The 26,326-nt window shown below is 42.9% G+C and overlaps 4 protein-coding genes across 7 annotated transcripts in view; 1 reads left to right on the top strand and 3 right to left on the bottom strand.

Moving 5' to 3' along the window:
- Window positions 1-1,497: 1,497 nt before the first annotated feature.
- LOC1275503 (probable NADH dehydrogenase [ubiquinone] 1 alpha subcomplex subunit 12) lies at window positions 1,498-2,451 on the bottom strand. Its single transcript, XM_314752.4, has 4 exons — window positions 2,243-2,451; window positions 1,934-2,111; window positions 1,776-1,860; window positions 1,498-1,707 (listed from the first exon to the last, which is right to left on the bottom strand). Exons 1-4 carry the CDS (start codon window positions 2,335-2,337, stop codon window positions 1,634-1,636), a joined length of 432 nt encoding a protein of 143 aa, XP_314752.3. The 5' UTR covers window positions 2,338-2,451; the 3' UTR covers window positions 1,498-1,633.
- A 12,204-nt stretch (window positions 2,452-14,655) lies between these two features.
- Window positions 14,656-16,054, bottom strand: LOC1275501 (serine/threonine-protein phosphatase 2A activator). 2 transcript variants are annotated; one of them, XM_314749.5, is made up of 3 exons: window positions 15,913-16,053; window positions 15,332-15,840; window positions 14,656-15,259 (listed from the first exon to the last, which is right to left on the bottom strand). In XM_314749.5, the coding sequence occupies exons 1-3, from the start codon at window positions 15,923-15,925 to the stop codon at window positions 14,729-14,731; spliced, it is 1,053 nt and encodes a 350-aa protein (XP_314749.5). In that variant the 5' UTR covers window positions 15,926-16,053; the 3' UTR covers window positions 14,656-14,728. The 2 variants fall into 2 exon arrangements, with proteins under 2 accessions (XP_314749.5, XP_061516544.1); XM_061660560.1 differs by having other exon boundaries at window positions 14,656-15,840; window positions 15,913-16,054.
- Window positions 16,055-16,105: 51 nt separating this feature from the next.
- On the top strand, window positions 16,106-18,277 carry LOC1275500 (cryptochrome-1). Of its 2 annotated transcripts, XR_009766418.1 has the most exons (3): window positions 16,106-16,469; window positions 16,546-18,031; window positions 18,092-18,277. XR_009766418.1 is itself a non-coding variant. In XM_314748.4 (2 exons), the coding sequence occupies exons 1-2, from the start codon at window positions 16,231-16,233 to the stop codon at window positions 17,975-17,977; spliced, it is 1,671 nt and encodes a 556-aa protein (XP_314748.4). In that variant the 5' UTR covers window positions 16,106-16,230; the 3' UTR covers window positions 17,978-18,277. The 2 variants fall into 2 exon arrangements, 1 of the variants encoding a protein (XP_314748.4); XM_314748.4 differs by having other exon boundaries at window positions 16,546-18,277.
- A 772-nt stretch (window positions 18,278-19,049) lies between these two features.
- LOC1275499 (synaptotagmin-5) overlaps window positions 19,050-26,326 on the bottom strand; it is a 31,163-nt gene continuing 23,886 nt past the window's right edge. For both annotated transcript variants that reach the window (XM_061660559.1, XM_061660557.1), the window contains exons 2-6: window positions 24,321-24,561; window positions 24,044-24,225; window positions 23,551-23,918; window positions 23,345-23,465; window positions 19,050-20,549 (exon numbers count right to left, since the gene is read on the bottom strand). In XM_061660559.1, coding sequence (XP_061516543.1) covers window positions 19,885-20,549; window positions 23,345-23,465; window positions 23,551-23,918; window positions 24,044-24,225; window positions 24,321-24,529 — 1,545 coding nt within the window. In that variant the 5' untranslated portion in view covers window positions 24,530-24,561 and the 3' untranslated portion in view covers window positions 19,050-19,884. The remainder of the gene's footprint in view (window positions 20,550-23,344; window positions 23,466-23,550; window positions 23,919-24,043; window positions 24,226-24,320; window positions 24,562-26,326) is intronic.

The following is a 26,326-nucleotide window of genomic DNA, read 5'->3' as shown; positions in this document are numbered from 1 at the left end:
AGTCGAACGGAAAGCGACACAGAAAATAGATCGGAGTTTCGAGCAATAAAACTTGATTTTATACATTTGTATGCGTGTTGGATAGTTAAATAGCTACAAAAAGTTGATCAAGCTGAAGAAGCTACCGCATAATAAATTAGCTAAACATATTATTAGATTCCGTTACCAGACTCTTTAATTATATGAAAAATTAAGATATCAATTTCAACGGTCATGTAAACACTGCTGTGACCGATTGCTCTTGGACGAGAATGGATCGTTTGAAAGAACGTTTGGATCCTTTGCAGTTATGCTTGTATCGACGACCTAGCAGCTGGAACTGGAAAGCATTCCTATTTCGGAATTCTATCGCTATCGATAATTCTAGAAATGGAAACTAATCCCGCATCCAGAGCTGTTTCAGAAGTCTCGATTTAAAAACCGCGAAATCCGCTTCAGGCCATTTGAGATCCACGCCAATATGAATGCAACTTAGAGAACTTATTGAATATTGATAGTATTGTGAATGAAAAAACATACTCAGTTTTATGTAAACATGAAAGCAGAGTTAGAATGAAACAGTATGATGACCGGGAAACGACCGAGGGGCATATGTGGTGGACCGAATGAGGAAGAACGCTGATACCAGATTTTTTTTCCTGTGAGTTAAATGCGTTGTTCCTTTATCGCGATCAGATCAACGACTTTCTTCCACAGTTCGAGTTACCCCGATTCTTTCAGATATAGAACAAAATTATGATTAATCCGTTCCAGTAATTCACTCGCGAAAAATGAAATAATTGACACCAGGACCGCAATTGCGCTACTAAAATCGGCATATACGAACAATGTTGTGAAAAAGTAGTCGATTGGTTTAGTGTTTTGTTAATATTAATATTTTTCAAGTACATTGTTTCTAGAACAATATATTTTCGTTTCTGTCTAAGAAGGTTTTGTTGTTCCGCAAATAGAAAAGAAAAGATTTTTTTCCAAGAAGGCAAAAACGCGCGAAATCCGCACCAAACTCAAATTTTGTACCCGAATCTAATACGATTCTGAAATCAACTCCAGGATTGAAATCCGGGTAATTCCGATTACGAGCGCTCTATTCTGTCCATAGCAGAACAGATTTTATAATATGTTTTTTCTAGGCAGACTGATAAGCCAAATATTGCAGTTATTGTTCAATCGAATCAGTAGATTGAATTATGTATGCAAAATTACCTGTTATTTTTGCAATCTCAGGTCCCTGTAATAAGATCAGTTAAATTTTGATTATCTTCAGATTAGTAAAAAATGGAAATTCTGTTGTACACGCATATTTTGCCAACATTTACCCAAATCCATGCCAATATGCAGCAAAGCACATCATATTGGCGCCATTTGGAAGTTAAATGTTAAAAGGAAATCCTCTAGACATAACACAATTTTTGAACAATTCTCAACATTTCCTTCACCATTTAGGAAAGGAAAATCACGAAACACGATTAGAAAATAACAAAAAGCAAACTCACGCAGTAACACTTCACGTCGAAATTAATTTCGGACTGTTGTATTAACCATCGCGTAGCTGCTTCAGTAGCCACTTATTTACAATCTTCTACAAGCTGTTATATATTGTATCGAACGGTACACACACGGCAACCATAACACTTCACTTCGGGAGCGACTTTTTCGGATCCCATCCTTCAACCTTCGGGCGGGTCGTTGAGTACGGCATGTAAGAAACTAAAAGAGAGGAAAAGCAATACTTCGTTTATGCGGCATCAATGGGCAAGGCCTGTCCCATTGCTTACATTTGGTTCCGGACTTATTGTCACTATGATCCAACATCCACGCGTAATGCGGACGATTACCATCACGATTCGGCGGCAGATCAGTCTGAAGCGAAACAGAAAATCATCAATCAGTTAGTTTGTACGAATCTTCATCCAAATTCAAACACCCGGCTTACCTTGTAGTGCATCCATCCGAACCACTCGGCCGGGATTTGGGAACCGTCGTACTCCAGGTTCCAGTGCGGCGCATACTCGACCCAGCGATTGCGGCCATAGAACTGGGACGGATCTTCGTAGTACTTGTTGCCGTACTTGTCCTCGCCCACCAAACGGCCTGCCTTCATCTCGTCCATTCTAAAGGATCACACAAGCAGAAAAGATGGTTTGTTTTGATACGTAGTCCGGCCGAACCTCCGGCAGGCTCGCCAAAGCATCGCTGGCAGCCGCCGCTATTACATAAGTTGTTTTGCGGTCCTTTAACACACCTGTACAGCTTGTACAAACTGGCACGGATTCCTCCATTGTCGCGGATGTAGTTGAACAGCTTGCCGAGTTTATCCAAGCCTACGAAACGGGCCATTTTGTGCCGAAGAATAGGCAGAAACTCTGCGGACGAAAAGTGCACCAAATGTTTTCGCTAGATTCTTCGCACCAGGCCGATATTTTGATGACATCGCGAGCAGAGTGACCAGAAATACCGATTTATCTGTATTCCTACCGATTTTTTATATGCCTACCGATCCACAAATGAGTGCCCTAAAACTACCGATTTTCCATTTATCTTACCGAAAATTACAGATATTTGATTTTTCAGTCGTTTAAGCTTAATCTGTGGCGCTTGGGATGCTGTTTCAAGGATCGCTATCCTCATTTGTTACTTATCGCGCTGATGCACGTTTGTTTGCCTGGCACTTGAAAAATGCTACATGCGTTTTGAATTCAAAATTTTATCCGTTAAAATTTAATGTTCATAATAAGTAGAAAATGTTAGTTGCGTGGATTCCGAGAATTGCTCGTCAAAGAAAATCACTTAAATTTGAATTTGAATCTCGCTGTTCGCGGTTTAAGCTTACCCGACAGACAAAGAGAATGAAATTTTCAGGCGAGGGGTAGGTAGAAACACACGGTGGGGGTCCGGCCCAAGATCGGATCCGAAGTCCGTTGTTTTGGGCTGAAAATTAAAAATGGCGGATGGAGCGCTACCACGGAGAGAATGCGCTCTATTGCATGCCTTTAAAATGCACGAGGCGCTCTCACTGGAAAGAACGCTTGCTCGCGCTGTTTCATTTTCCTCATACCCCTTCCTTTCACTTTCTTTCGCCTTGCGCTGCGTTGAACTGGTACCCCACTTGATTCCAGCGAGTTGCGCTGCGCTGGACTGAAACCCCCTCCCGCACGTTTCTTTCTTAGCGCGCTGTGCGCTTCCCTTCACACGGACTTGGTGCACCCGAATCAAAAGAAAAACTTTAGCACATCAAACTTGGTTTATAAATATTTTATCACTTTTATTGCAAATAAAAGCACATTTTAATTCATAGCTTCACACAATCTTGCCTCGAACCACACACATTATTCATAAAAGTCGCAAACTTTTTCATTCTCTTTGCTAGTAGGGTAAAAATAAATTGATCGTTAAAATAATTGATTAAATTTAAATGGTTGCGTTCTCAACAGTGCTCCTGCCGAAATCTGCCAATATAATCTGGCCGCACTGGTCCGCAGGTCAGGCGAGCTTTTTGGCGGCCACCGTCGCAAAACCGTCGCAAAACGTCAAAACCGGCGTCGCATGTACTGCAAACCGACGTCGCCAGCGAGCGAAGCTCGCAACGATTTCGAGGCGCTGGCGACGGTCGTTTTTGACGTTTTGCGACGGTTATTGACCTTTCGAGTGAGCTTTTGCCCTGCGGGTCAGTGTGGCCAGATTATATTGGCAGATTTCGGCAGGAGCACTGTTGATAACGCAACCATTTAACCTTCGTTTCTACCCAAGCGAATGAAAATGGCACTTTTCGGCTGTGTTTTCGATTGACATTTCGTGCACGATTTGACAAACGAAATCGTGTACGAGATTCAGACTTTTTTCGGCACATAACCACAACCGCGTGCAATGGCATATTTGCTATCTTCATCGCACGTCTAGCGTTAGACATTTTGAGGTTAAATAGTTTTCACATTGTTGGTTTTTATATGAATGATACGATACGAAAGAGCACAACTGATTTAAATACAAACTAAACATAATACACAAAAAGAAATACACATAACCTGCTTTAACGCTTGGCTTGGAGAGCGAAATGGTTCGAAAGGAAGAACCACACATACAGTCATATATTGCTTGTCAAATTATGAGAGTGTATGAGTTATCGTCCGAAAATTTCCGCTTGGGTATGACCAAAAATACACCCTCATCTTTATGACCACCTACCCGGGTAGGTCATACATTTTGTATGAGAAATTGCTCTTTTGCGTGGTAAATTGATCATATCTTCTGTGTCGTGATTTTCGCTCATTTTTCAATTTTATTTTTCGTTTGCACTTGCCGATCTTTCCTCTACGCAATTAATCACAAGACTGACTGAACTGAACTCCTCCTGTCAGATTCCGCGCTTTTTTGTTTTCGCTCGCTTCTCTCTCGGTCTCTTTCCTTTTGTTTGGTCTCTCTCTCTCTCTCCGTCTTTCGCCTTATTTCAAATTTCTATGCGCTGCCCGTTAGGTAATACTGTTTCCTCCCATCTCCTATTTTCTGACCTTTCCGCGACGCTTGGATATTTAATTCCTGCTATACGCCTCTCAACTCCTACATCTTTCCCCTTTCCTACTCTTCAAGTGTTTGCTTAAAACTATGTTTTTTTAAAAAAAAGTGAATTGTATCTTAAGGAACTTATATAAATAGTAAAAATATCACTTTTGACGTTATACGCAATTTAATTCTAGAAATAAACGATCTCCTAACCTATGTGATGTTGTACATAACTGAATCCTTGAATCTATCTGGTATCCGCACGAGCCTTTTTGGTCTGTCTAGTTCTCTAACCTCCTTATCTGTATCTTGTATTGGTATAGAATCCGTTAGCGATTGTTCTTCCTCCGAGTCACGTTGAGAGTAGTGCCTGAATCGATCTACCTTCAGCTTAACGTCGTTAACATTCCTTGCTATCTTTACGCCTGTATCACTAACGAGAACGACTTTTGCTCCATTCCTATTAAGGACGGTATATTCTTCGCTGGTGAACGTTGGATCTGTCTTTGTTCTTTGTGGGATAGCCACCACGACGCGATCGCCTGCACTGATGTGTCTCTCTCTTGCGCCTCGGTGTTCGTCGGCGAAATGTTTGCTGACCAGTTTTGCTGCCGCGTCATCTTCGCGTACCGTCACTCGGTCCAATGCTTCCTTAGTGTCCCATAAACAAGGGAAAGTTCCTCTGTAGCGCCAGCCCACTAGAAGCTCGAATGGGGTGACGCCTAGCCGAGAATGATGCCTTCGTGTGTTATGCACGTGTATGTATTCGTTCATCGCTGATCTCCAATTTCTTCCCTCTTGTTTCGCCGCCGCCATCGCCTTAATTATGCCTTGGTTCTGTCTCTCGATGGACCCATTTGACTGAGCACTCAAGGGAATGGATTTTCGAATTTTCACCCCTTTATCTTCCCAGCATCCTATAAATTCTGTGCTCTGAAATGGTGGTCCGTTATCACTCTGGATGATCAAGGGTAAACCCCAGACTGAAAAGAGCTTAAATAAGGCAGAATTAGTATTCTTGGCATCTGTTGATCTCATTTCCGAAATTTGCAAGTAACGGGAATATGTGTCGACAACTAACAAGAATTCCCCTGTCCCACAGCCTTGAAGAGACAAGAAGTCAATCTGCAGAATTTCCCAGGGTCCATCCGGTAGCTCGCGACTTGCTAATGGTATAGGCGGATTCTTTCTTGAAATAGAAATACATGTTTCGCAGCTATTGACAAAATTAACTGCTTCTTTTGCCATGTTAGGCCACCAAAAAAACTCTCTTAATATTCGTTTTGTTGCTCCACATCCTATGTGACCCCGATGAGCGGCCTCGAGAGCTGTTTGGCGAAGAGCGGAAGGTAGCACGACTAAATCATTTTTGAATACCAACGGACCTAGAACTCTCAGGTTTTTTGCCTCTGACTCGTATCGTATGAGGTTTTTTTGCCATTTTCCAATGCGAATCCCCGATCTTACTCCGGAAAGTTCTTCGTCCTTCTCTGAAGCCTCTTGGATTTCGGCCCACGAGATACTCATACTTCCCGCGTCCAGTGAGTACAGAACGTGTTTATCGTTACTTTCGTCGAATGGGTCGTCTATCTGTGATCTGTGAATTAATCTAGACAATGCGTCGGCAACGTTGCAATGTCCAGGAACTCGATCTATTTTAAACTGATATGGCAGAAGGCGCAGCGCCCATGCTTCTGCTCGTGTGATAGCTCGTTTCCCCATACGATGTGAACCACTAAAAATAAACTCGTTCGCTTCCGAATCAGTCCTTATTGTAAAGAAAATGTTAATGAGGTAGTACGAGAATCTTTCAACACCCCAAACGATTGCGAGCGCTTCCTTTTGCGTTTGAGGGTATTTCTGCTCGGTGGATGTAAGGGCTTTGGACGCACATGCAATTATTCGTGGTTTACTGCTATTACAGAATTGAACTAATACTGCTCCAATGCCTACTGGGGATGCATCTACAAATAGTTCAGTGACGTCCTTGTGATCGAAATAACCGAGTCTTGTGATAGAGTTTAGGGCTTCCTTTTTAAGGTAGTTAAATTCGTCCTCGTCTTCTTTCTCCCAGTAAAAGCAATCTGCTTTAGCCAGAGATCTTAGCCTTGTAGTTTTATCTGCTCTGTTGGGAATGAACCGTTCGGTAAAGTTCATCAACCCTAGAAAGCTTTTTACCTCCGCAATCGTTTCAGGTCTACGTGCGTTTTCTATAGCTTTCTTTTTGTCGTCTTCGACCCTCCACCCGTCACCGGATAGGTTGAAACCCAAAAATTTAACAGCCTTTGTCCCAAATATGCATTTAGTGGTGTAAAGCTGGACGTTGTGATCACTCAGACGCTGGAGAACTTTTTGCAGATTCTCGTCGTGATCCTCTTTACTCTTTCCGTACACTAATATATCGTCCAGATAATTGATGGTTCCCTGGCATCCTTCCAGTACGATAGTTTCGAGTATCTCTTGAAAAATATCCGGAGAGTTGCAAAGGCCAAATGGAAGTCTCTTGAACCTATAGGTTCCGTCTCCAGCGAAAAAGTTCGTTAAATGTCGGCAAGATTCATGCAACTCAACGTGAAAGAATGCGCTTGTTAGGTCTATTGTCGAAAACCATCGTGATCCATTGAGTTTTGCTAGGATAGCTTCTAGTGTGGGCATTCTGAATGGTGTCCTTATTATATTTCTATTAGGGCCTCTGAGGTCAACCACGAGTCGGATATCCGATTTTCCTTTTGGGACCACCAATAGTGAGGAACAAAATGACCTATCCATCTGTTCCGTTACGCGCTCTATTATGCCAGCCGACAGTAAGTCTTTTAGTCGTCTTTCTGTTTCGTTTCTAAACGCTGGGGGTATGCTCGTAAAGACGTTCCGTGACGGGGGTAATTCCTTATCGTATTTTAGTATAACGGGGGCGACCTTGAATCTAGGGAATTCACTCGCATTTAACGCGGCTAAAATTTCACCCGGCCGAAGATTTATAGTGTTACTCCTTGCTCGGTTCTGGACTTGTACTTCCATACCTAATTGCAATACGCTATACCTTATCGCAGTGCCTCTGCTAAGCAATGCTCTTGCGTTTGGGATCACGTAGAATTTTTCCATAAGACGAGGTCGATCCTCGGAAATATATAGTTCCGCCACAAAGGATGCGATTACCGGAATTTCATCTTGTACACCGTAAGCTTTTAATGGTCTATCTGTGCCTGTTTTTTTACTGTATAGTAGGTTTCTTTGGAGATTGCTTCCGATCAAGCAGTCGAAGTTGGTCTTGTCGATCGTGTTAACGTCTGCACCGGAGTCGATCAAAAAGTTGATCGGCATTCCAGCCACATAGCCTACTACGCAGCATTCGTCATACTCCTTTTGTACCATTGTGTTTATTAAAACACTTCGATCCTTTATTTTGTTTGACTCCAAGTCTGTCAATTCATTGGATTTATGTTTCTAAAATCGAAAATTGAATAAGTGATTAATTCGATTAAACTTCAATTAAAAGGCTGAAAACAATTAAATACTATTTGTATGTTTATACTGCTAAAGTTCCACTGTACCATTTATATATCTTTATATTTTTAAGAAGTGTTTATGTAAACGTTATTCATGGTTGTATTGTACGATATGTTAGAGCTCTAACTTGAATGTTAAGAATTTGTGTTAGTGATAGAAAAACAGATAATTATCTGACCTCAGGCTGGGTGTTAAAATTCGTTGCTCCTTCTTCGTGTTCCGACCCATCTAGACAGTTGTTATCCGAGATAGCCGCAATTTTCCGAATTTTCGTTGTCTGGGCTGGTTCGGTTGTTTCCGTCGCCCGTCGTTTTGCAAGGTGTTGCGGGATCAACCGGCATGCTCTCTCGATGTGGCCAACGACCTGGCAGTTGTGGCATCTTTTATTAGCTGCATGGCAATCCTCTGGTAAATGATAATTTCCCGAGCATCTCCAACAACGCTCGCGACGATTTGAAGAAAAACGATCCGTTGTATGTTGTGATGACCCTCCTTTGTTCCAACTGCTGGACGGTTGCCTGGTCGAGTAGCTCCGCCGATACGAATTACTGTGTTGGTATCTTTTTCTGTACGAATCAATTGGGCGAGATCCATAAGACACAGCCGCTATTTCTCCTATTTTGTTTGGTTGATGTTTTATAGCGAATGTCTCTTCATTTATGCTTTCAATCTCGCAGGCACGCACACGATCTAAAAAATCGACGAGTGACCCGCTCTTTCGAAGAACTTTTCTGCCGATTGCTCGCACCTTTGCGTTTGTAGCGTGTGTGGATGTAACGTCGACGACTGTCTCCAGTAATTGATCTTTTTTATAGTTGCAGATTTTTGCGCATTCAATTACTCTTTTCACGTAAGATGAGTCGGATTCGTTTTTGTTCTGCACCAAAGATCGGAGTTTTTGTCTTTGGAAAAATACATAATCGTGCGAACAGTAGTATTTTTCCAATCGCTCTATTGCATTTGAATATGGGAACTCTTTTCCATCTTTAAGTGAACTATCGGAAGGTGTCATTAGCAACATGTCCAAAAGCTTGGACCCAGCTTTCATTTTGAATGCATTCATTTTCATGGTTTCATCTGAAATTCCAGCAAAATCCATAGCTGCTTCAAACTGACCCTTCCATCTTTGAAACGTACTGCTATCAATTTCCTCTTCTCCTGGATTTGGAATGCAGCTTGACATTTGTAAGGTTGCAAAGGACATTGCCGTCATTGTTGATAGTTCTCCATGTGGATTTGGGGTAACCTCACGTGTTGTTGAAGTAAAACATGGCAGAGGCTCCAGAGGCTGAGCGTCAGAATCTTCTTCAAACCAACCGTTCTTGTGGCTGGGCCGTTTTTGTGTCGCTTCTATCTGTGCTTCGAGAAACCGGTTTCTCTGCTTCTCTGCCATTAATGCCTTCAACATAGTTAAGGCTTCGGCGTGCGAAATATTGTTACTACTGAAAATATAATTAACGTACGGTTATTCAAGGATAAAACAGAAGAATTAATCAATGTTTAACAGTACACCAAGAGAAAAAACACAGCAATTGATGAAAATCATCACTGAGAATAGTTGTGCCACTCATTTAGGACCTATCATATTGGCAATGTATATGTTATATTTTGCCCTATATGTTACTAAGTTCGGCTACTTGATTTAAGTGAGTATAATATTTCAACGTTGTACTTTACTAGATTGTCTAGCAATATTGAGGTATGATAAGTGTCCAATATTGGGTGAATCTAATGTTATTTATGTATTATTGTATTGATTTAATTATAATTATTACAATTTTAAATTATTTTAATTTATTTGTTTGTTTATACATTATTATTTCATAATTCATAAACTTGGAAATGGTAAAAAAATATAAATAAGGATAAAAACGGAATGCAAGTAATAATTGACACATCTATGGTCTTTTTTAAAAAAATACCACCTACAATTTAATGAGGATAAAAATCTATGAAAAAATATTCCCCTCAGCACATCCTCTAACCTTAAATAGCAAACACGCAAAAATCAGAAATTATGTCACTAAGTAATCCTAATTTTGTGCACTGCTCGAACCCTCCCAGCTCACTGGTAGTAAGCCCAACTCTTAAGGATTTTGTTTCTTACGTGTGCGGCTCTTGTTAACCTTTAAGTTGTCAACTTTAAAACCCCATAAATTTTGGTTCAATTCTTGTAGGTTTGATTTAACTCTACGGTTAAGCACCAATGGAACACGACATCGAACGTGAAAATGTATGGTATATGACATGTTTGTCTTGTTTGTTGGTTTGTGTCTGACAGTGCACCTCCATATGATTATATGGGTTTGTTCGTGTCGGATGTCGTGTTCGATTGCTGGTAGAGCGCCGCCTTAAGCGCGGCCGAAAACACGGATAATCGAAATCAACGCCGTTTCTCTACGGTATCAAGATGCTATGTGTGACTGTGTGGGCTTTTTTGTTCCGCTTTTTTCTCCTATCGTTCATGTGATATGATGGTACGCATTTGTTCATTACAATTGAACCCTACGTGCCACTTGTAATTATATATGTATATAAATGTACACACGCGCACGTACGACACAAACGCGCATATACATGACTCGTACGCACACACACTCATACAAGTTTCGACTCACGGAAGATGGAGAACAATAAACCTAGAACTCACACCATCGATTGTCATTCCTTGGATACGCGTTACTTTCTTCTTACTATTCTCACAAGAAACTCCTTTTTACCCTCACAGGGGACTTCTTATCACCCTTCCAGGTGACTTCTTATTACCCTCTCAGGGGACTTCTTATTACCCTCGCAGGGGACTTTTTATTACCCTCACAGGGGATTTCTTATTACCCTCGCAGGGGACTTCTTATTACCCTCTCAGGGGACTTTTTTTTTATTTTATTTATTTATTAATTTTTTTTTTATTTTTTTTTTACTTTTTTTTTTGTACCCTCGCAGGGGACTTCTTATTACCCTCGCAGGGGACTTCTTATTACCCTCACAGGGGACTTCTTATTACCCTCACAGGGGATTTCTTATTACCCTCGCAGGGGACTTCTTATTACCCTCGCAAGGGACTTATTACACACTCACGGGCGTATTCCATTAATATTCTTAAAAATCACTTACCGACATGCGCCATTGTCGTGATTTTCGCTCATTTTTCAATTTTATTTTTCGTTTGCACTTGCCGATCTTTCCTCTACGCAATTAATCACAAGACTGACTGAACTGAACTCCTCCTGTCAGATTCCGCGCTTTTTTGTTTTCGCTCGCTTCTCTCTCGGTCTCTTTCCTTTTGTTTGGTCTCTCTCTCTCTCTCCGTCTTTCGCCTTATTTCAAATTTCTATGCGCTGCCCGTTAGGTAATACTGTTTCCTCCCATCTCCTATTTTCTGACCTTTCCGCGACGCTTGGATATTTAATTCCTGCTATACGCCTCTCAACTCCTACATTCTGTTTTACCCTACCAGCATTAAACGGCTTTGAAGGCATTCAGAAGGCATTTAAGGCCTTAGTCGCCTTAGAAGGCGAATAAAGATTTCAACCGAAACTTTCACGGCTGTAACGGGTTCTCTTCGAAATCTTTCAACTTTTTGATTCAAGGAGAACAGATAGCTTGCCGTCATCTTAGCTTGTTTATATACTGAATTTGCACCTGTACTAATGTAGCTGCCAAATAGAGCAGTGACAACGCTTTTGGTTCCGAACCGAGAAAGCGTGTGTTCAAATCCTGATTTTTATGATCTTTTTTCTGCGTTTATTTCTTTTTAAATTAATTTTTTCTTACTTACTTTAAACAAAATTTATGTGAAGCGAAATTAAAATAATACCTTTTTAAAAAACATAATAATTACACTATGTTCACCGTTCATTATCAGGATGGGAGAAATATGTATCTCATTTTTCCTTTTATTAGAGTTATCGAAATGAGTTTGATATATTAACACCTTTCAATGAGTTGGTCTTTAACAACCGAATAATGTAGACCATCTTTAATAAAGTGAAATAGCTCAGAGCTTAACGCAAGAGAACATAACACGTAAATCGTGCTATCGAATCTCACGTTCATATCTGGGAACACTACAACAGTGCAGTGCTGAAGACGCTTGTAAGGTTTTCTTTTGACAGTTGCAATTTCAAATTTCAAATTAAAAGCGAAATTTTTCATTGACATATTTCAAAGGCATTTAATTACTGCTAAATGCACTGCTGATCGCCTTCAATTCGCCGGCGAATACAAGGCGATTAGAAGGCATTTAACGGAAATTTGCGGGTAGGGTAGTTATTGAAATAACTTCAAATTTCAGGGAAAGCTGCATAAAACTTTGTTCTTTCCAGTATAAAAAAATAGGAATTTTCCTATTTATTTTTCATACCTGACTTCAAGCTTCCCTGAAAATTTGAAGTTATTTCAATAACTAAAACAGAAGATATGATCAATTTACCACGCAAAAGAGCAATTTCTCATACAAAATGTATGACCTACCCGGGTAGGTGGTCATGAAGATGGGGGTGTATTTTTGGTCATAGAAACAAAGGTTAAATGCAAAGTGAGTTGATATATCAGGTGGGCTTATCCAGTGCAATTTGACGTCTAAAACGAAAATAGGAAGAAACCCTGGTTTGACAGTTAGATCCATAACAAACTGGATGCTTTGATGATTTTTCTATGGACTCACTACTAACTTTATCCAAAATTTTCACAATTTTACTCAATATTTGAGATATTCCGATGGTCTGTTGAACAGGAGCAAAGGACATATGCACTGGCACTCTGATAAATTCCTCACTTTCGGTATAAATTCATATTTGGTTCGCTTGGTACACTTCTCCTTGCTCGCTGACTGAACGGATTCAATAATCGTTTCCTATATATCAGATTTTGCTAGGAAACTGTGTTGTTCCCAAGCGCCACAGATTAAGCTTAAACGACTGGAAAATTGAATATCCATAGAAAAAAATGAAAGCTCCACAGCTTCATTGGTTTGATCAATAGCTGGCGTAGTAAAACTGATTATTATATTGCTATCCTTTTCTTGCAATGTGTTTCGACAAGTTTCATCTTATCATGACCTATATAGCCTTCTAACTTTCCGAGCAAAAATCTATATGAATGGTCAGATACGTGGGTATCAACACCAACGACCATTACTCAATTCTCACTTCCTTCAGTACTGGTAGTATTAGTTGGAGTTTAGTATTTAAACAATCGTATCGCCGTTCTAGTTCTAGCGATGCATAACTTCAATGCGAAACCATACAACAGTACAGAGGAAATGAGAAAGCTCTCCTCCAAGCGATGAAGCTCAACTGGTTGGGGTATCCCACCAACAGAGAGCGCCACAAGCTTTTTCGCTATTTTTAGAATGCATGAGTCGTTTGCCGTCTGCTAAACGAAGTCTTTCTATATTCCGTTTAGGTAGAGAACTTGAGTCGTTTAGAAGCCGTTCAGTGGTCGTTTAGTGGATTTGTGGCACTTGGGTTGTTATCCAGTAATCTTCAGATCAACATTTTAATCTAAGAACTGGCCGTCGCGTAGGTTTTTTTGGCTTCTTTCTTCGTGCTACGCCTGAACAAAACCACATACAATTTCTGCGAGATTTTGTTTAAATTTCAAGGCATACTAGAATTTGTTATGGAGCAAACCGTCAAATTGTGTGTCGATGTATTGGTGAGAAAGAACACCATAAGCCCACCTGATATATACACTCACTTTGGTTAAATGGTTGCGTTTTCAACAGAGCTCCTGCCGAAATCTGCCAATATAATCTGGCCACACTGGCCCACAGAGCAAAAGCTCGCTCGAAAGGTCAATAACCGTCGCCAAACGTCAAAAACGACCGTCGCCAGCGCCTCGAAATCGTTGCGAGTTTCGCTCGCTGGCGACGTCGGTTTGCAGTACATGCGACGCCGGTTTTGACGTTTTGCGACGGTTTTGCGACGGTGGCCGCCAAAAAGCTCGCCTTGCCCTGTGGGCAAAGTGACCAGAAATACCGATGTATGTATATATCTAGGGTTTGAAGGAAAAAATCTCAATTTTTTTAATCATTGAACTATAAAACTCAGCCAAACAATCAAATCAATCTAAATAATCCAGCGAAAATCAAATGACAGCACGCACGATAAAATCGTATCAAATGGAGAATTGCTGCGGCCCTAAGTGGTCGCGTGGAGCCCCGAGAAAAAAAAACTTGCCATCACTGAGAAGAAAATGTGCATCTTAGTCCTTCTTTGGCTTAAAATTCCTAGTACAATTTTCGCATCGACTCTTCAGAAAAATCTTCATTTGTGTAACCGCTGAACCTAATCTAATCCATATCCTAAATAAAGGATGCATATTCTTGGGAGATGGAACTTTCAGTTTGCGAATTTGCACCCTCCCCCCCCCCCCCCCGCCAGTCTCACTTAACTCTTCTTTCGCTTTTACTTCTTTTAACTCAGTTAAGTTTCGAGTTTTAACCTACCGAAAGCTACCAATAAAATTTTGATGCGCCTACCGTAAACCGTCTAAATAATCTGGCCACACTGATCGCGAGGCCGCGAAATTTCAAAAGCTGTTTAAGGGTGTTGTCTACTTTTGAATTTCATTTGCAATAATTTTGCAATTTTGAAAAACGACTTTCCATTTCGTATAAATTTATGAACATAAAATTTAAAAAAATCATGCGTTTATAAATTTCCAATATTTTATTCTTTGAACAATCACAAACTAATAGCGCGTGTAATACACAGTTTTATCACATTCCATCACCACCGGGAAACGCGGGTGGCGGTGGTACTGCAGGCGGGGCCGGACGCTGCTGCTGCTGTCGCGGAAGCATTCCCAACCGCGGACTAGGCAACATTGTGCCCGGCTTGACCGTTTTCAGCGTAAGTATAGACCCGAAGTAAACGTGCTGAATGACGGGAAACTTCGACAGCACCTCCTTCTGGTACATCTTAATCAGCCCGGTACAGATCTTTGACCACTGCGGTACGGCACTGATGCTCCACAGCTGATTCGAGTGTTCGGCAAAGTGGCCCGTCTTCACCTGCTGTATGTAATCGATGCACCCGACGAACATCAGCTCCTTCTTGTACTTGGTAATCCATTTCTCCTCCACAAACTGGGCCGGTTCGATCGGACTGTTTACGGCCAGCTGCGCACTGCCCCAGATGAACGGCACAAACTGAAAGTCGTCCAAACTCCACACACCGTGGCTGCCGGCCGGTTCCATTCGGTACGTTACCTGCAGCTTTCTTGCCAGGATGATGTACTTCTGGAACAACTGCGAGCAAAAAGTGTAAATATATGGTATAGCATTCTTTACTCTACATTTTAAGAAGCTACAGCCCCTTACCTTCAACCCGACAGCAACCTCATCTTTCCGCTCAACAGCCCCGGTCTTGAACAAACACATCAGAAACATAACGAACGCCAGCTCATGCCCCGTGCCGTAATCAATGCGCGTCGGATTCCCGAAACAATCGACAAAGTACACGCACAGCTCCTTGGCCGCATCCTTCAGCGTGTCCGGCAGTGCATCGCTAACAAGCTGCATGCTTTCCGATTGCATCTTTTGGAACCAGCTTTTGAACGCAACATTACCGAACCGGGCCGGCTGATCGATCGGGGGCGTTTCGATTGCCAGCTGCTCCAACCGGTCCAGCGCTTGCATTAGCTTCTCCACGACAGGTGGAATCGCAACCTCCTGACTGTTGCGCGTACCCTGCAAGGCTACCGACATGCTGCTGATGAAGCCGATCAGATCGTAATAGCATTCCGACATTTGCCACAGCTCCATATCCATCGGTGATTTGATCAGCTTTTCCGGCACCACAAACTCCCGCTTCGGCTCTCCATCCGCACCTGCGGGCGGTACCATTCGGAAAATAAAGAGTAAGAATTCCATCTTTTATTGAATATATAATGTATTCTTACCGCTTTCCGCCATTTCTAGCTGCTTTTATTGTAAACTTTCTGCAAAACTACGCGTTTCGATGGCGCTCGGAGTGGAAGATTTATGTTTTTGTTTTGCTTTTCGTGCGAGATTGTCAAAAACCGACGGGTGGAGCACGCACGCAAAGTAACGCTGCCTTTTGACAACCGAAACCGTTCGCCGTACGCTGTGAACGTACTCCACGATGTTTTGCTTCTCGCACTGTTGACATGTGGTTTTGTGTATTTCGTCATATTATTTTGAAACCGTTTTAAATTCCGCCACAAGCAACAATCGCCACGGCTTGCTTTCCCCCGGCAATGGCTAAACGTGAAACCATCGTGCACTGGTTCCGGAAAGGGCTACGAATCCACGACAATCCGGCCCTCACGGTGGCGGTAGACAAGGTGCGCGCGAATCCCGCCAAATACTGTTTGCGACCGATATTCGTGCTCGATCCGGGCATACGCAAATGGTTGCGTGTGGGACCAAATCGGTGGCGCTTTCTGCAGCAGACGTTGGCTAATTTGGATGAAAATTTACGCTCCATCAACTCCCGGTTGGTAGTTTGCCGTTTATGTATCTTCTCCTTACCTGGTTATCTTGCTTACATCCCCCCTATTACATTCTTTCAGACTCTACGTTTTGCGGGGCAATCCGGTGGAAGTGTTTCCCAAACTGTTCGCCGACTGGAACGTTTCGCTGCTTACGTACGAACATGACATTGAGCCGTACGCCGTCAAGCGGGACAGCACCGTCGAAGAGCAGGCACGGAAGCACCGGGTGGAGGTTCACATTGAAAAGTCTCACACCATTTTTGATCCGGAAGGAATTGTGAAGAAGAATGGCGGCAAACCACCGCTTACCTACCAGCGGTACGCAACACTTGCTTCGGCTTGCAAAATACCCCAACCGCTGCCAGTGCCTCAGAAACTGCCAGCGAAAGAAACGTCCCCCGAAGCGGACAAGGAAGAACGCAAAAACCCTTCCTGTTACGATCCGCCAACGATGGAAGAGCTGGCCATCGAGGAAGCGTCGATGGGACAATGCAAATTCCCCGGCGGTGAATCGGAAGCCCTGCGCCGGATGAATGAGATCCTCAGCCGGAAGGCATGGGTGTGCAAATTCGAGAAACCGAACACATCGCCCAACTCCCTCGAACCATCGACCACGGTTCTGAGCCCGTACCTGAAGTTCGGCTGCCTGAGCGTGCGCCTCTTCTACAGCCGTATAGCGGAAACCATCAAGGGTCAGAAACACTCCCAACCGCCCGTCTCGCTGATCGGGCAGGTAATGTGGAGAGAGTTTTATTACTGCGTCGCGGCGGCGACACCCAACTACGACAAGATGGTGGGCAACGGCATCTGCACCCAGATCGATTGGGACACTAACAAGGACTACCTGGAAGCGTGGACGCATGGCCGGACGGGCTACCCGTTCATCGATGCCATCATGCGCCAGCTGCGCCAGGAAGGATGGATCCATCATCTGGCCCGGCATGCGGTCGCCTGCTTCCTTACGCGCGGTGACCTCTGGATATCGTGGGAAGAGGGACAGCGGGTGTTCGAAGAGCTACTGCTCGATGCCGACTGGGCGCTGAACGCGGGCAACTGGATGTGGCTGTCCGCGTCAGCGTTCTTTCATCAGTATTTTCGCGTGTACAGCCCGGTGGCGTTCGGCAAAAAGACCGACCCGGAGGGAAAGTTTATCAAAAAGTACGTGCCCGAGCTGGCCCGCTTTCCGGCCGGTATCATTTACGAGCCGTGGAAAGCGAATCTCGAGACGCAGAAGAAGCTCGGCTGCATCATTGGGAAGGATTATCCGATGCGGATAGTGGTGCACGAGGACATTTCCAAGGTGAACATTCAGCGCATGTCGGCCGCTTACAAGAGAAACAAGGCACAGAAGGATGGCGGAACGGAGCAAGACGATAGTGTGAGCTCGGGATCGGGTGGGACGCCCGGCAAAAAGCGACCATCGTCCACTGGATCAACCGCAAAGGGTAAAGCGGCACCGAAGAAGCGTAAAATTGAAGCAACTATTGAAAAGTTCTTGAAAAAGAAGTAAAAGAAGCGCACGCACACTGCCAGAAATACTCGAATACTTAACTCTTTCTCTCAGGTAAAATGTATTATGACTAAAATTGTACCATATAAAATGCCACGTATTTCCTTTTCACAGTAACAAGCTATGAACGATAAAATAATCCAGTTTGACCTGGTAAAAAGCATGATGAAGGCAGAGTAAGTTATGCGCTTCAAATCTACAGCAAACGATTCAAATCGAATGTATACAGTCTATGGCGATATTTAATTTATTTCCAATAAATAAACGATTCGGTGAATCGTTTAAAATTGCTTCAACGTATATCTCTTCTTGCCACTATGCCTTAACCTAACACAAGAAAAAACACTAGAACTAGAACTAGAATTATTCCAGGAGCCAACCGTAAGCGATCCGGAGTCGTTCGGATCGACCCGATAGGTACAAGTAGGTTCAGTAGGTGCAATGACTCCGGTAGGTGCAATGACTCCGGCAGATGCAATGACTCCGGTAGGTGCAAGAAAGCATAAGCGACTCCGACCCGTTGGTGCAGCGAGTTTGGATCGGGTATTGAATCTAGCGGGTCATTGAAGCGGGTATTGAATCCAGCCGCCCATCATTTTGACCCCATGATGGCCCCATCGTATTAGCGACCATGATTTGGGCGATCAAGAATTATGTGACCATGATTTTTACGACCAAGAAGTTTGCGATCAAGAAGTGTGCGACCAAGAAGTTTGCGACCAAGAAGTATGCGATCAAGAAGTATGCGACCAAAAAGTTTGGACCATTCTTCACAAGGCTCGAATAGAAATGAAAGTGCCCAATTGAGGGTTTATGTCACCTGAATGAGCATTTAAGGCCACCAATGACGCTTTTACGATGGCTGGATTGGCTAGGAAAACCCTGTATCATTATCCACATCAGAAAAGACCATAAGGACCAGAACCCTTAACTGGGCATGTTGTTAAGTCCGACGATCTGCACAATGTACTACGCAGCCATCGCTTCTCGGCCTAAAGGCTAAGATCAAAGTGTAGTACTACGCAGCCGGCCAAAGGCAGTGTCGATAAACTCAATTCAAAAGACAAGAAACTAGAGTACATAATATTTTATTTTGGAATGTTGTTTTCACATCTACTAAATACATTTTTCTCTCTCTCTCTTTTGTGTGGTTGTATAAATACGTTTCATTTTCTTTTAATATATGGTTCCTGCCATATGTTTTGTGTGTTCTTTCTTCAAATGATCTGTTCTGATACTATCCGAATACAATGTCCCATCGTGTTTTACTTCTTCCTCATTGTTCATTGATAGTCCTTCCCGAGCATTTTAAAACATTTACTGCACTTGGGTGTCCAGCTTTCTTTCTTTCAGGCTGATATATGCTTTTGTTGTATTGTATACATGTATATTTATATCTATATATATAATATGTAAATATTTAACGTGCTGAGTGTGCGCTGTATGGGGAGCGTCAAGAGGAACCAACGTGATTTATGGCGCTCCGGAATAAGTGCGTCCAGGAAGTGGGTGATGTTGGGAAGTTGGTGGCCATAAAATGTGTGCCACGTGTCAGTTAGTGCGGATAAAATTATGTCATAAAATCCCATTTTCTTTTTTTCATGAAGCCCATTTTGAATGCCTTCATGCAGCATACGCAGACTTTTCGTTGCGGAAATTAAAAACCTTCTGTGCTAAATGGTGTTAAATCAAAGAGAACCCCTGATGCGTGTTCTGTCCCACCAGTGTGAGTTGCAGTTTTGAATGCTCCAAAACAAGCTTTACAATAAAAAAAACAATTAACAGTTTTTGTGAGATTGTTATCCTTAAACACAACAGGACATGATACAGCAAAATCAACAGAGACCAGGCATCCAGCTATGGTGCACCAGGCGCCAGCGTGAGTTTGAAATCCATTGAGCTAGCGTTCACTTCTTCTTCGACGGCGTGTCCGACTTGAGCTTTAGCTCGCACAACGATATCCACTGGGCGGTGGCGGCCCGCGTACGGAACAGCTCGTCGAAGAACTTGCGATTTTCCTGCCGAAACTCGGGCCCGCTGCCAACCGTCGCCCGGCCTAGGGTTTCGTTCTTGCCCAGCAAACTGTCGTGCAGCACCTGGAACTCGATCGAACAGTCGCGCAGCGTCTCGCGGCTGATGTCGAACGTGAGGGCCTCGTTGTACACCGGTGCGGTCGTATTGCGGGCTACCGTTGTTTTGCGCTTCTTCAGCCGCCTGCCGTCCGCATTGTACAGGCACACCTTCACGTACGGATCGGACGAGTTGCGCGTACCGTCGATGACGCGCAGGTTGCGCGCCTTTATGATGACAACCGTGAGCTTCTCGGCTGCGGGTTGGTAGGAGAGTGAAACCATCAAATCGCCTAGGTCCTGCTTGTTGTCCTGCTCGGTGTACGGTAGCAGCGGGCGCCAGATGTCTATCCGCTCGGCCAGGCACACCTGGGCGAGCGGGAACTGTACGCCACCGATGCACACGTGGCGCGAGTATGCGTCGAAGTCGAACAGGAGTATCTCGAGCGTTCGCCGGCCGATCGTGGCGGAGCGTACCTCAAACACAAAGTCCTCGTCAAACACTGGAAATGGGAGATAGAAGAGAAATTGAACGTTATTGTTTTAGTATCATTATTTTCAGAGCTTCGTTGGAGGAGCGGTACAACATTAATGTAAAAATGATTGAAATATATACAAAATAATATTCATTTTAATAATTGTTCTTTACAAATTGCATTTACTATCTCTTTAATATACCCCAAAACAAGAGAAAATTACCAATTGAAAATGAAAAAATGTCTCTTAAGCTTCTTGAATTATGTTTGCTTTATCTTCATCCTGTGCGGAACGCCTTGAGATGCTTCCAGTTCGTTGAAAAAGACATTTACAATATCCCTCCTTATTAAAAGAAAGGTCAGCGCATAAAATGAAGGCGCTTGTGCTTGTTTGTTGGTCAGTCTGAGGTCTAAATGGAAAAGTTCACGAGTTCATCTTATGACCATGACCTGGAATAATGGTACAACCCCCCATAAAGTCATCAAAAAGTATCTGGATTTGATGGACATTGTTATTAATAATGGCCTGTTGGGAGATCGGTTATGTCCGAGACACCAAATGGTCAGTTTTGATAAAGCAGATGACACTCGAAGAAAATATCATATTTTCGGAGCTATGTCTCTTTTGTAAACCATGGAAGCCAACTGATTAGGTACAATGTACATTACATCAAGGTCATTACTGCAATAATAGTAACAACAGCAAATTTGAAGACACGTACAATGCAAGATAATTGATGAATAATTGAATATTTCTTGTGTATTTATTTTAATAGTTTTATTAAAAAAAGATAATTTTCATTTTAGGAAACCGAACAAAAAGCTCCATAAACTTAGAAATTACAGCGGAACCCCTCCTAACGAGTTTAATACTTTACAGTGACTCACTCGTTGTGGCTCATTTTGATATGATTTTTTATGAAAATTTAAATAATGGGTTCCAGGACCGCAAATGTGGTTATAAAAATGGACATATACGAACAATGTTGTCATTTTTAGTATCGGTAAGATAGATTTTTTTCCATGCGAAAGATCTTCACCACCTTTACCATGCGGCAGATCTTGGAGAAGATGGCAGAATACATAAATAGATAAACGGCCATACCAAAAATTAATCCAAACTTCCGTAGGCGTGACGTACAGATATGTGACGAATGCTGGCTGCCAACTGGTTATTCTATAGCCTGAGAAAATAGTTCACCTCAAAGAACCTATCGCGACGGTTTAAGCTGGGACTATATACCACCTATATAGTACTGGTACTCACGTACGCCTCTGAGACATGGACACTGTTCAAATCTGACGAAACCCTCTTGCCCGCTTTCGCGAGGAACATGCTCAGAAGGATTCTTGGACCAATATATGTCGAAGGACAAAGGAGGAGTCGTTATAGCGACGAAATTTACGAGCTATACGATGTCCAAGGATGTCCATACGATGTACGGCTTCCTCACTGTTGTACAGCGTATAAAGCTCGCCAGGCTCCGGTGGGCTGGCCATGTTAAACGCATGGAAACGGAGAACCCAGCCCGTAAAGTCTTTTTAGGCCATCCACAAGGACAGAGGAGTCGTGGTAGGCTCTAACTGAGGTGGCAAGATTGCGTGGAGGCGCTCGCAATTAAGGCAGGGATAACGGGTTGGAGGACGAAGGCACTAGGCAGGCCAAGACTGCAAAGCAGTTGTAGCGCCGGATAAGTAACATCCAGAAACAACGCACTAGAAACATTCCTTAAGATATACCACAAATTTGTACCTTTTCATTATCCCTGAATGATATGAATGAATGAAAATCAAAAAAATACTCAATGCTTACTGATGGTGAGCTAGATTTAACATCGGCAAAGAAAAAATTAATACATTGACAGAAGATATAAGAAATCTTCGGTAATGTTTGCCGATGGATTTGCAAGGATTTTCTGTTTCAAAAAATGGTTTCCAGAAAAAAAAGTTTCCAGAATTGCCTTACATATTACTGTATGTAAGATATAGGCACGTTTTCAAAAATAAGGCTGGCATAATCTTGTGGGCCGTAATTCCAAGATAATCAGGCGTATTATATTTTTACAATGCAGTTATCATCCAAAATTTTAATGTATAAATGTCAATTATCCCTGTTCTGATCCTTTTCTTCAGAAGTTTGCCCACCAGTCTGTAGAAGTCTATCCAAAATGATTAAAACAAAATTAATTAAAGCAATCGTTCTGAACGACCACTGAGGTTACCACCGAAAACGTAGTTTAAAACAATTCCACCAAATGTAAAGGACTTTAGGTTGTCGGTATTGAATAAAAGATGTCCTAAAACGGTGGTCTGCTGTAATTCAAACCATGTTTTGCTCGTTTTGGGATTCGTGTACCTCAAGTTTGTGTAAATATTTCAACACGTTTTGAACAATATTCTTCTAGTTTAGATTCCATATTATTTTAAGGGTTTTTTTAAGCATTCGTTCATCGGACCACTTCCCTACGCAGCGACATGTATTCTATAAGAATAAAATTGCTAACAGTAAAGATGTATGAATGTCTTTGTATTTCATTTACAACGAACTACTTAACCCATATAACAATGGATCTGTGCAAACATTTCAAGGAAACTGTTACATTGTGAAGTAAGGACGCTCTTACGACTGTCCTCCCTTCATGGAACGGCTCCATCTGACGGACGGGGTTTTAGACTTCGTTCGAATACTGCATACATAATCCCATTACATCATTGCTCCACAATCAGTTCCGAGCCGTCCATTATGTCAACTGATTGTGAATCCTCGCACAACCAGAACCCACACCTCTCCCCCTTGGTTCCACTGTGGTCCTGCTACTTACCAGGGTTGAGCGTTTTCTTGTGAATTCTCGTCTGCCACATATTGTTCCGGTCGGGCAGTAGCCTTATCTTGGCGTACGGATCCGCCGTCCCACTGAAGTCCTGCGGCTGCAGGTCCTGTGCCTAGGGGGAGAGACAGAGAGAGAGAGAGAAGGAGAGAAAGGGTTACTTATTTGACGTGTCGTTATGAAAGCTCACCCGCCATTACCTCGACCAGCTTCACGTTCAGGATGCCCGCCGCCGGATCGTAGCTCAGTGTCAGATGGATCGCACCGCGTGCATCCTCACCGCCCAGCTCGTCCCGGCTCACCGTACTGCACGTACTGGCCGAGTCTAGCATATCGATCTTGGTGCCTTGGCTCGTGTCAACCTTGCTTGCTGTTGCTCCTGTCGCACTGCCGCGGCTTCCGCCGGCCACCGTAGCCACCATCGAGGTGGTCGGTTTGGCCGGGCTTGACGTAACGAGCACCACATGCTTCCCGGTGCTGGCAATGGCGACCGCACCGCTGGGTGCCGCTATAACTGACCTACTACTGCTGCACGCCGAATCTCCGCTGTCCTCGCCGGTCGTTTCCTCTGCAAAAAACAACACCGAAAACAACGCGACGAGCATTCACGTCAGTGGCAATGTGAGTGGTCGACAGCGACGACGACCGGAGTAAAAGAAGCACGCTCCTTTTCATCTCCCCCACTTCACTTACCATCCGATGTGTCAATCAACTGGCCCCGGCTGTCACTCTTCCGGTAAAGCCCCTGCGACGCCCAGAACGGGGGATGGTCCGCACGCGCCTGTGGACTGCCGTGGGCTCGGTTTAGGTAGCGTGACGTCCCGGCGACCGCATCCACGTTGTACGCAATTGGGCAGGTTATGTGTCCCTCGTGGCTACGCGATGGCAGCAGATCGATACAGACGGGCAAACAAACACCATCAAACAGGTGGTTTTGGTGACTAGTTTGGGTGGCGGGCATTGGACTTACCTGCCGCGCTGGGCCGCCTCACGCTCTTTGGCCGACTCGAGCAGATTCTTTTCGTACCAGTTGAGCCGGTACCGCTTCGAGCAGGTGATGTAAATTAGCAACCCGAGCAGGGACACGACCAGGAACGATACCGAACCGTAGATGGCTATCTGGGTGGGATTTACGCCATCCGACTGGCTGAACCAGCTGGCGATTGGTGGTGACTTCATTGTGCGGAGAGTTGGGCACCTTGTTTATTTACCTATCGGAGGAGCATGAAAGTAGACAACCAAAATAAAGGTAATTGAATGAAATTGGTCTGGCAAGGGGATGATTCTAGGAAAATGCTGCCGCATTATTATCTTTTCATTTGCTTTTTTTTATAAAGGAAAGTTCAAATTATTACTGCTGGCGATAATGGGGACAACAAGAGTGGTTGGAAATTTGATAAACTTTCCGAGCCAGCAAACAGTGCTGTGTTTCATCATTCTGTTTTGCGTTGGAATGTGAGACCCAGCGGATGATAGTACCTGTTTGTTGAGAGCTTTTTGCAACGGTTGTTGTGAGTAAAGTTTGTTTCATTTCTGTTAGTGCCTTGTTCAGTATACCGAAACATGTTTTAATATTCTTCTTCGTTCCGTTCAAGCACAAAGTTCGCAACAACCGATGCTGTATTAGTTTTGAAAAGAGTTTCAGGGTATCGGGTAGTTTCAGGGCAGCGGATTGACTGTATTTTTCTTGCTCATTGATGCTCGGTGCTAGTTTTGCACATTAAATAAGGTGAACGATTTAAGATGGCTTAAATAAATATACAGATCCTTCACTCATTAAATATTAGAGTTAGATAAGAGAAGTTTTCCAAAACTTTCAATATTAGTTACTGATTTATTTAAATTTAATTTATATTTCTATTTATATTTTTTTATAAGAAACAGTGGCAATATAAGATGTGCATGCTTTCTAATTGGCATTGGCATGTTTAAGTTGACTCTTCGATAGGCTGGTCGAGAATTCAACAAGAATTCACGAACCATGACTTTAGACAAAAAAATGGCTAACATTTTATAGCTTGTAAGGATTTTTTTTTTAAATTTCCTTATTACCTATTGAAAAGCACAAAATTCATAATTTACAGGCAATTGATAAGCTGTAAGTCAGTTCAAACTGCATTGAGTTGTGCTACGATGTACTCCTGTACAGGAACACGACCAAGAACAGCGAATTAATCAGGGTTATTCAACTGTAGACATTAAGACAGGAAAGGGAACTATAACAAGATCGGGTGTAGCGTAATAGAATCGACGTGAGTCGGGCCATACATTGATTGAAGCAGCGATGGGATTTCCCAGTTACCAAGTTTCAACTGCTATGTACTTCAAAATTTAGACTGGATCCAAAACGAATGGTAGTGATGCGGCTAGCACATATGTTAGGGAGACGGCCGAAGCGGAATGTTTCGGATTGACACACCCGTCACTAACTCAAACATTTATTCAACACACTTTTTGATACCTCAGCACAGACTGCCGAATTGGCGTGTGTCCCAGACCAGCGAAACCTTTGAAAGCCTACTCATATTATTTATTAAATTCCTATATCGAGCTTACACCCTCGCAGCTCACCTGTCCTACTCTAATAGATCGGTAACGACTGATTTCTAGACTTTGGATATCGCGAACACACAATTGTTAGTATCGAAAATGGAGAAAATACTGGAAAAAATATAGTTATAATTACAATTAGATAATCTATATACGATCAGCATAGAATAATGTATCAAATGGTATAAAAGGTACGAGACTTCTACGAAAGAAAAACATATATCCAATTCGGTGTATAGGCGTTTTTCGCAGCGATGGAGCAACACTTCCCTATGTGGCTTTCAGGTGAGTGACCGTGATTCAGATCAAAACTAACGAGAATGGGCAGAATAATATTTCAAATAACAGTGTGTTATTTCAGTATGATTTTCATGATTGGAACACAAAGAGTAAATACTGAATTTAACAGTATCGTGATCGTGAAAC

The sequence above is a fragment of the Anopheles gambiae genome, chromosome 3, assembly GCF_943734735.2.
Source record: "Anopheles gambiae chromosome 3, idAnoGambNW_F1_1, whole genome shotgun sequence".
NCBI lineage: Eukaryota > Metazoa > Arthropoda > Insecta > Diptera > Culicidae > Anopheles > Anopheles gambiae.
Note: the sequence above shows the minus strand (reverse complement) of the source record. Positions and strands in the feature narration are given on the sequence as shown.

Excerpts from the sequence above, each read along its gene's own strand:
- LOC1275500 (XM_314748.4), top strand. The coding sequence starts at position 16,231 with ATGGCTAAACGTGAAACCATCGTGCACTGGTTCCGGAAAGGGCTACGA. Across the intron at positions 16,470-16,545 it reads TTACGCTCCATCAACTCCCG|ACTCTACGTTTTGCGGGGCA; the intron begins GTTGGTAGTTTG and ends ACATTCTTTCAG.
- LOC1275503 (XM_314752.4), bottom strand. The coding sequence starts at position 2,337 with ATGGCCCGTTTCGTAGGCTTGGATAAACTCGGCAAGCTGTTCAACTAC. Across the intron at positions 2,112-2,242 it reads AGTTTGTACAAGCTGTACAG|AATGGACGAGATGAAGGCAG; the intron begins GTGTGTTAAAGG and ends GTGATCCTTTAG. Across the intron at positions 1,708-1,775 it reads CAATAAGTCCGGAACCAAAT|TTTCTTACATGCCGTACTCA; the intron begins GTAAGCAATGGG and ends CCTCTCTTTTAG.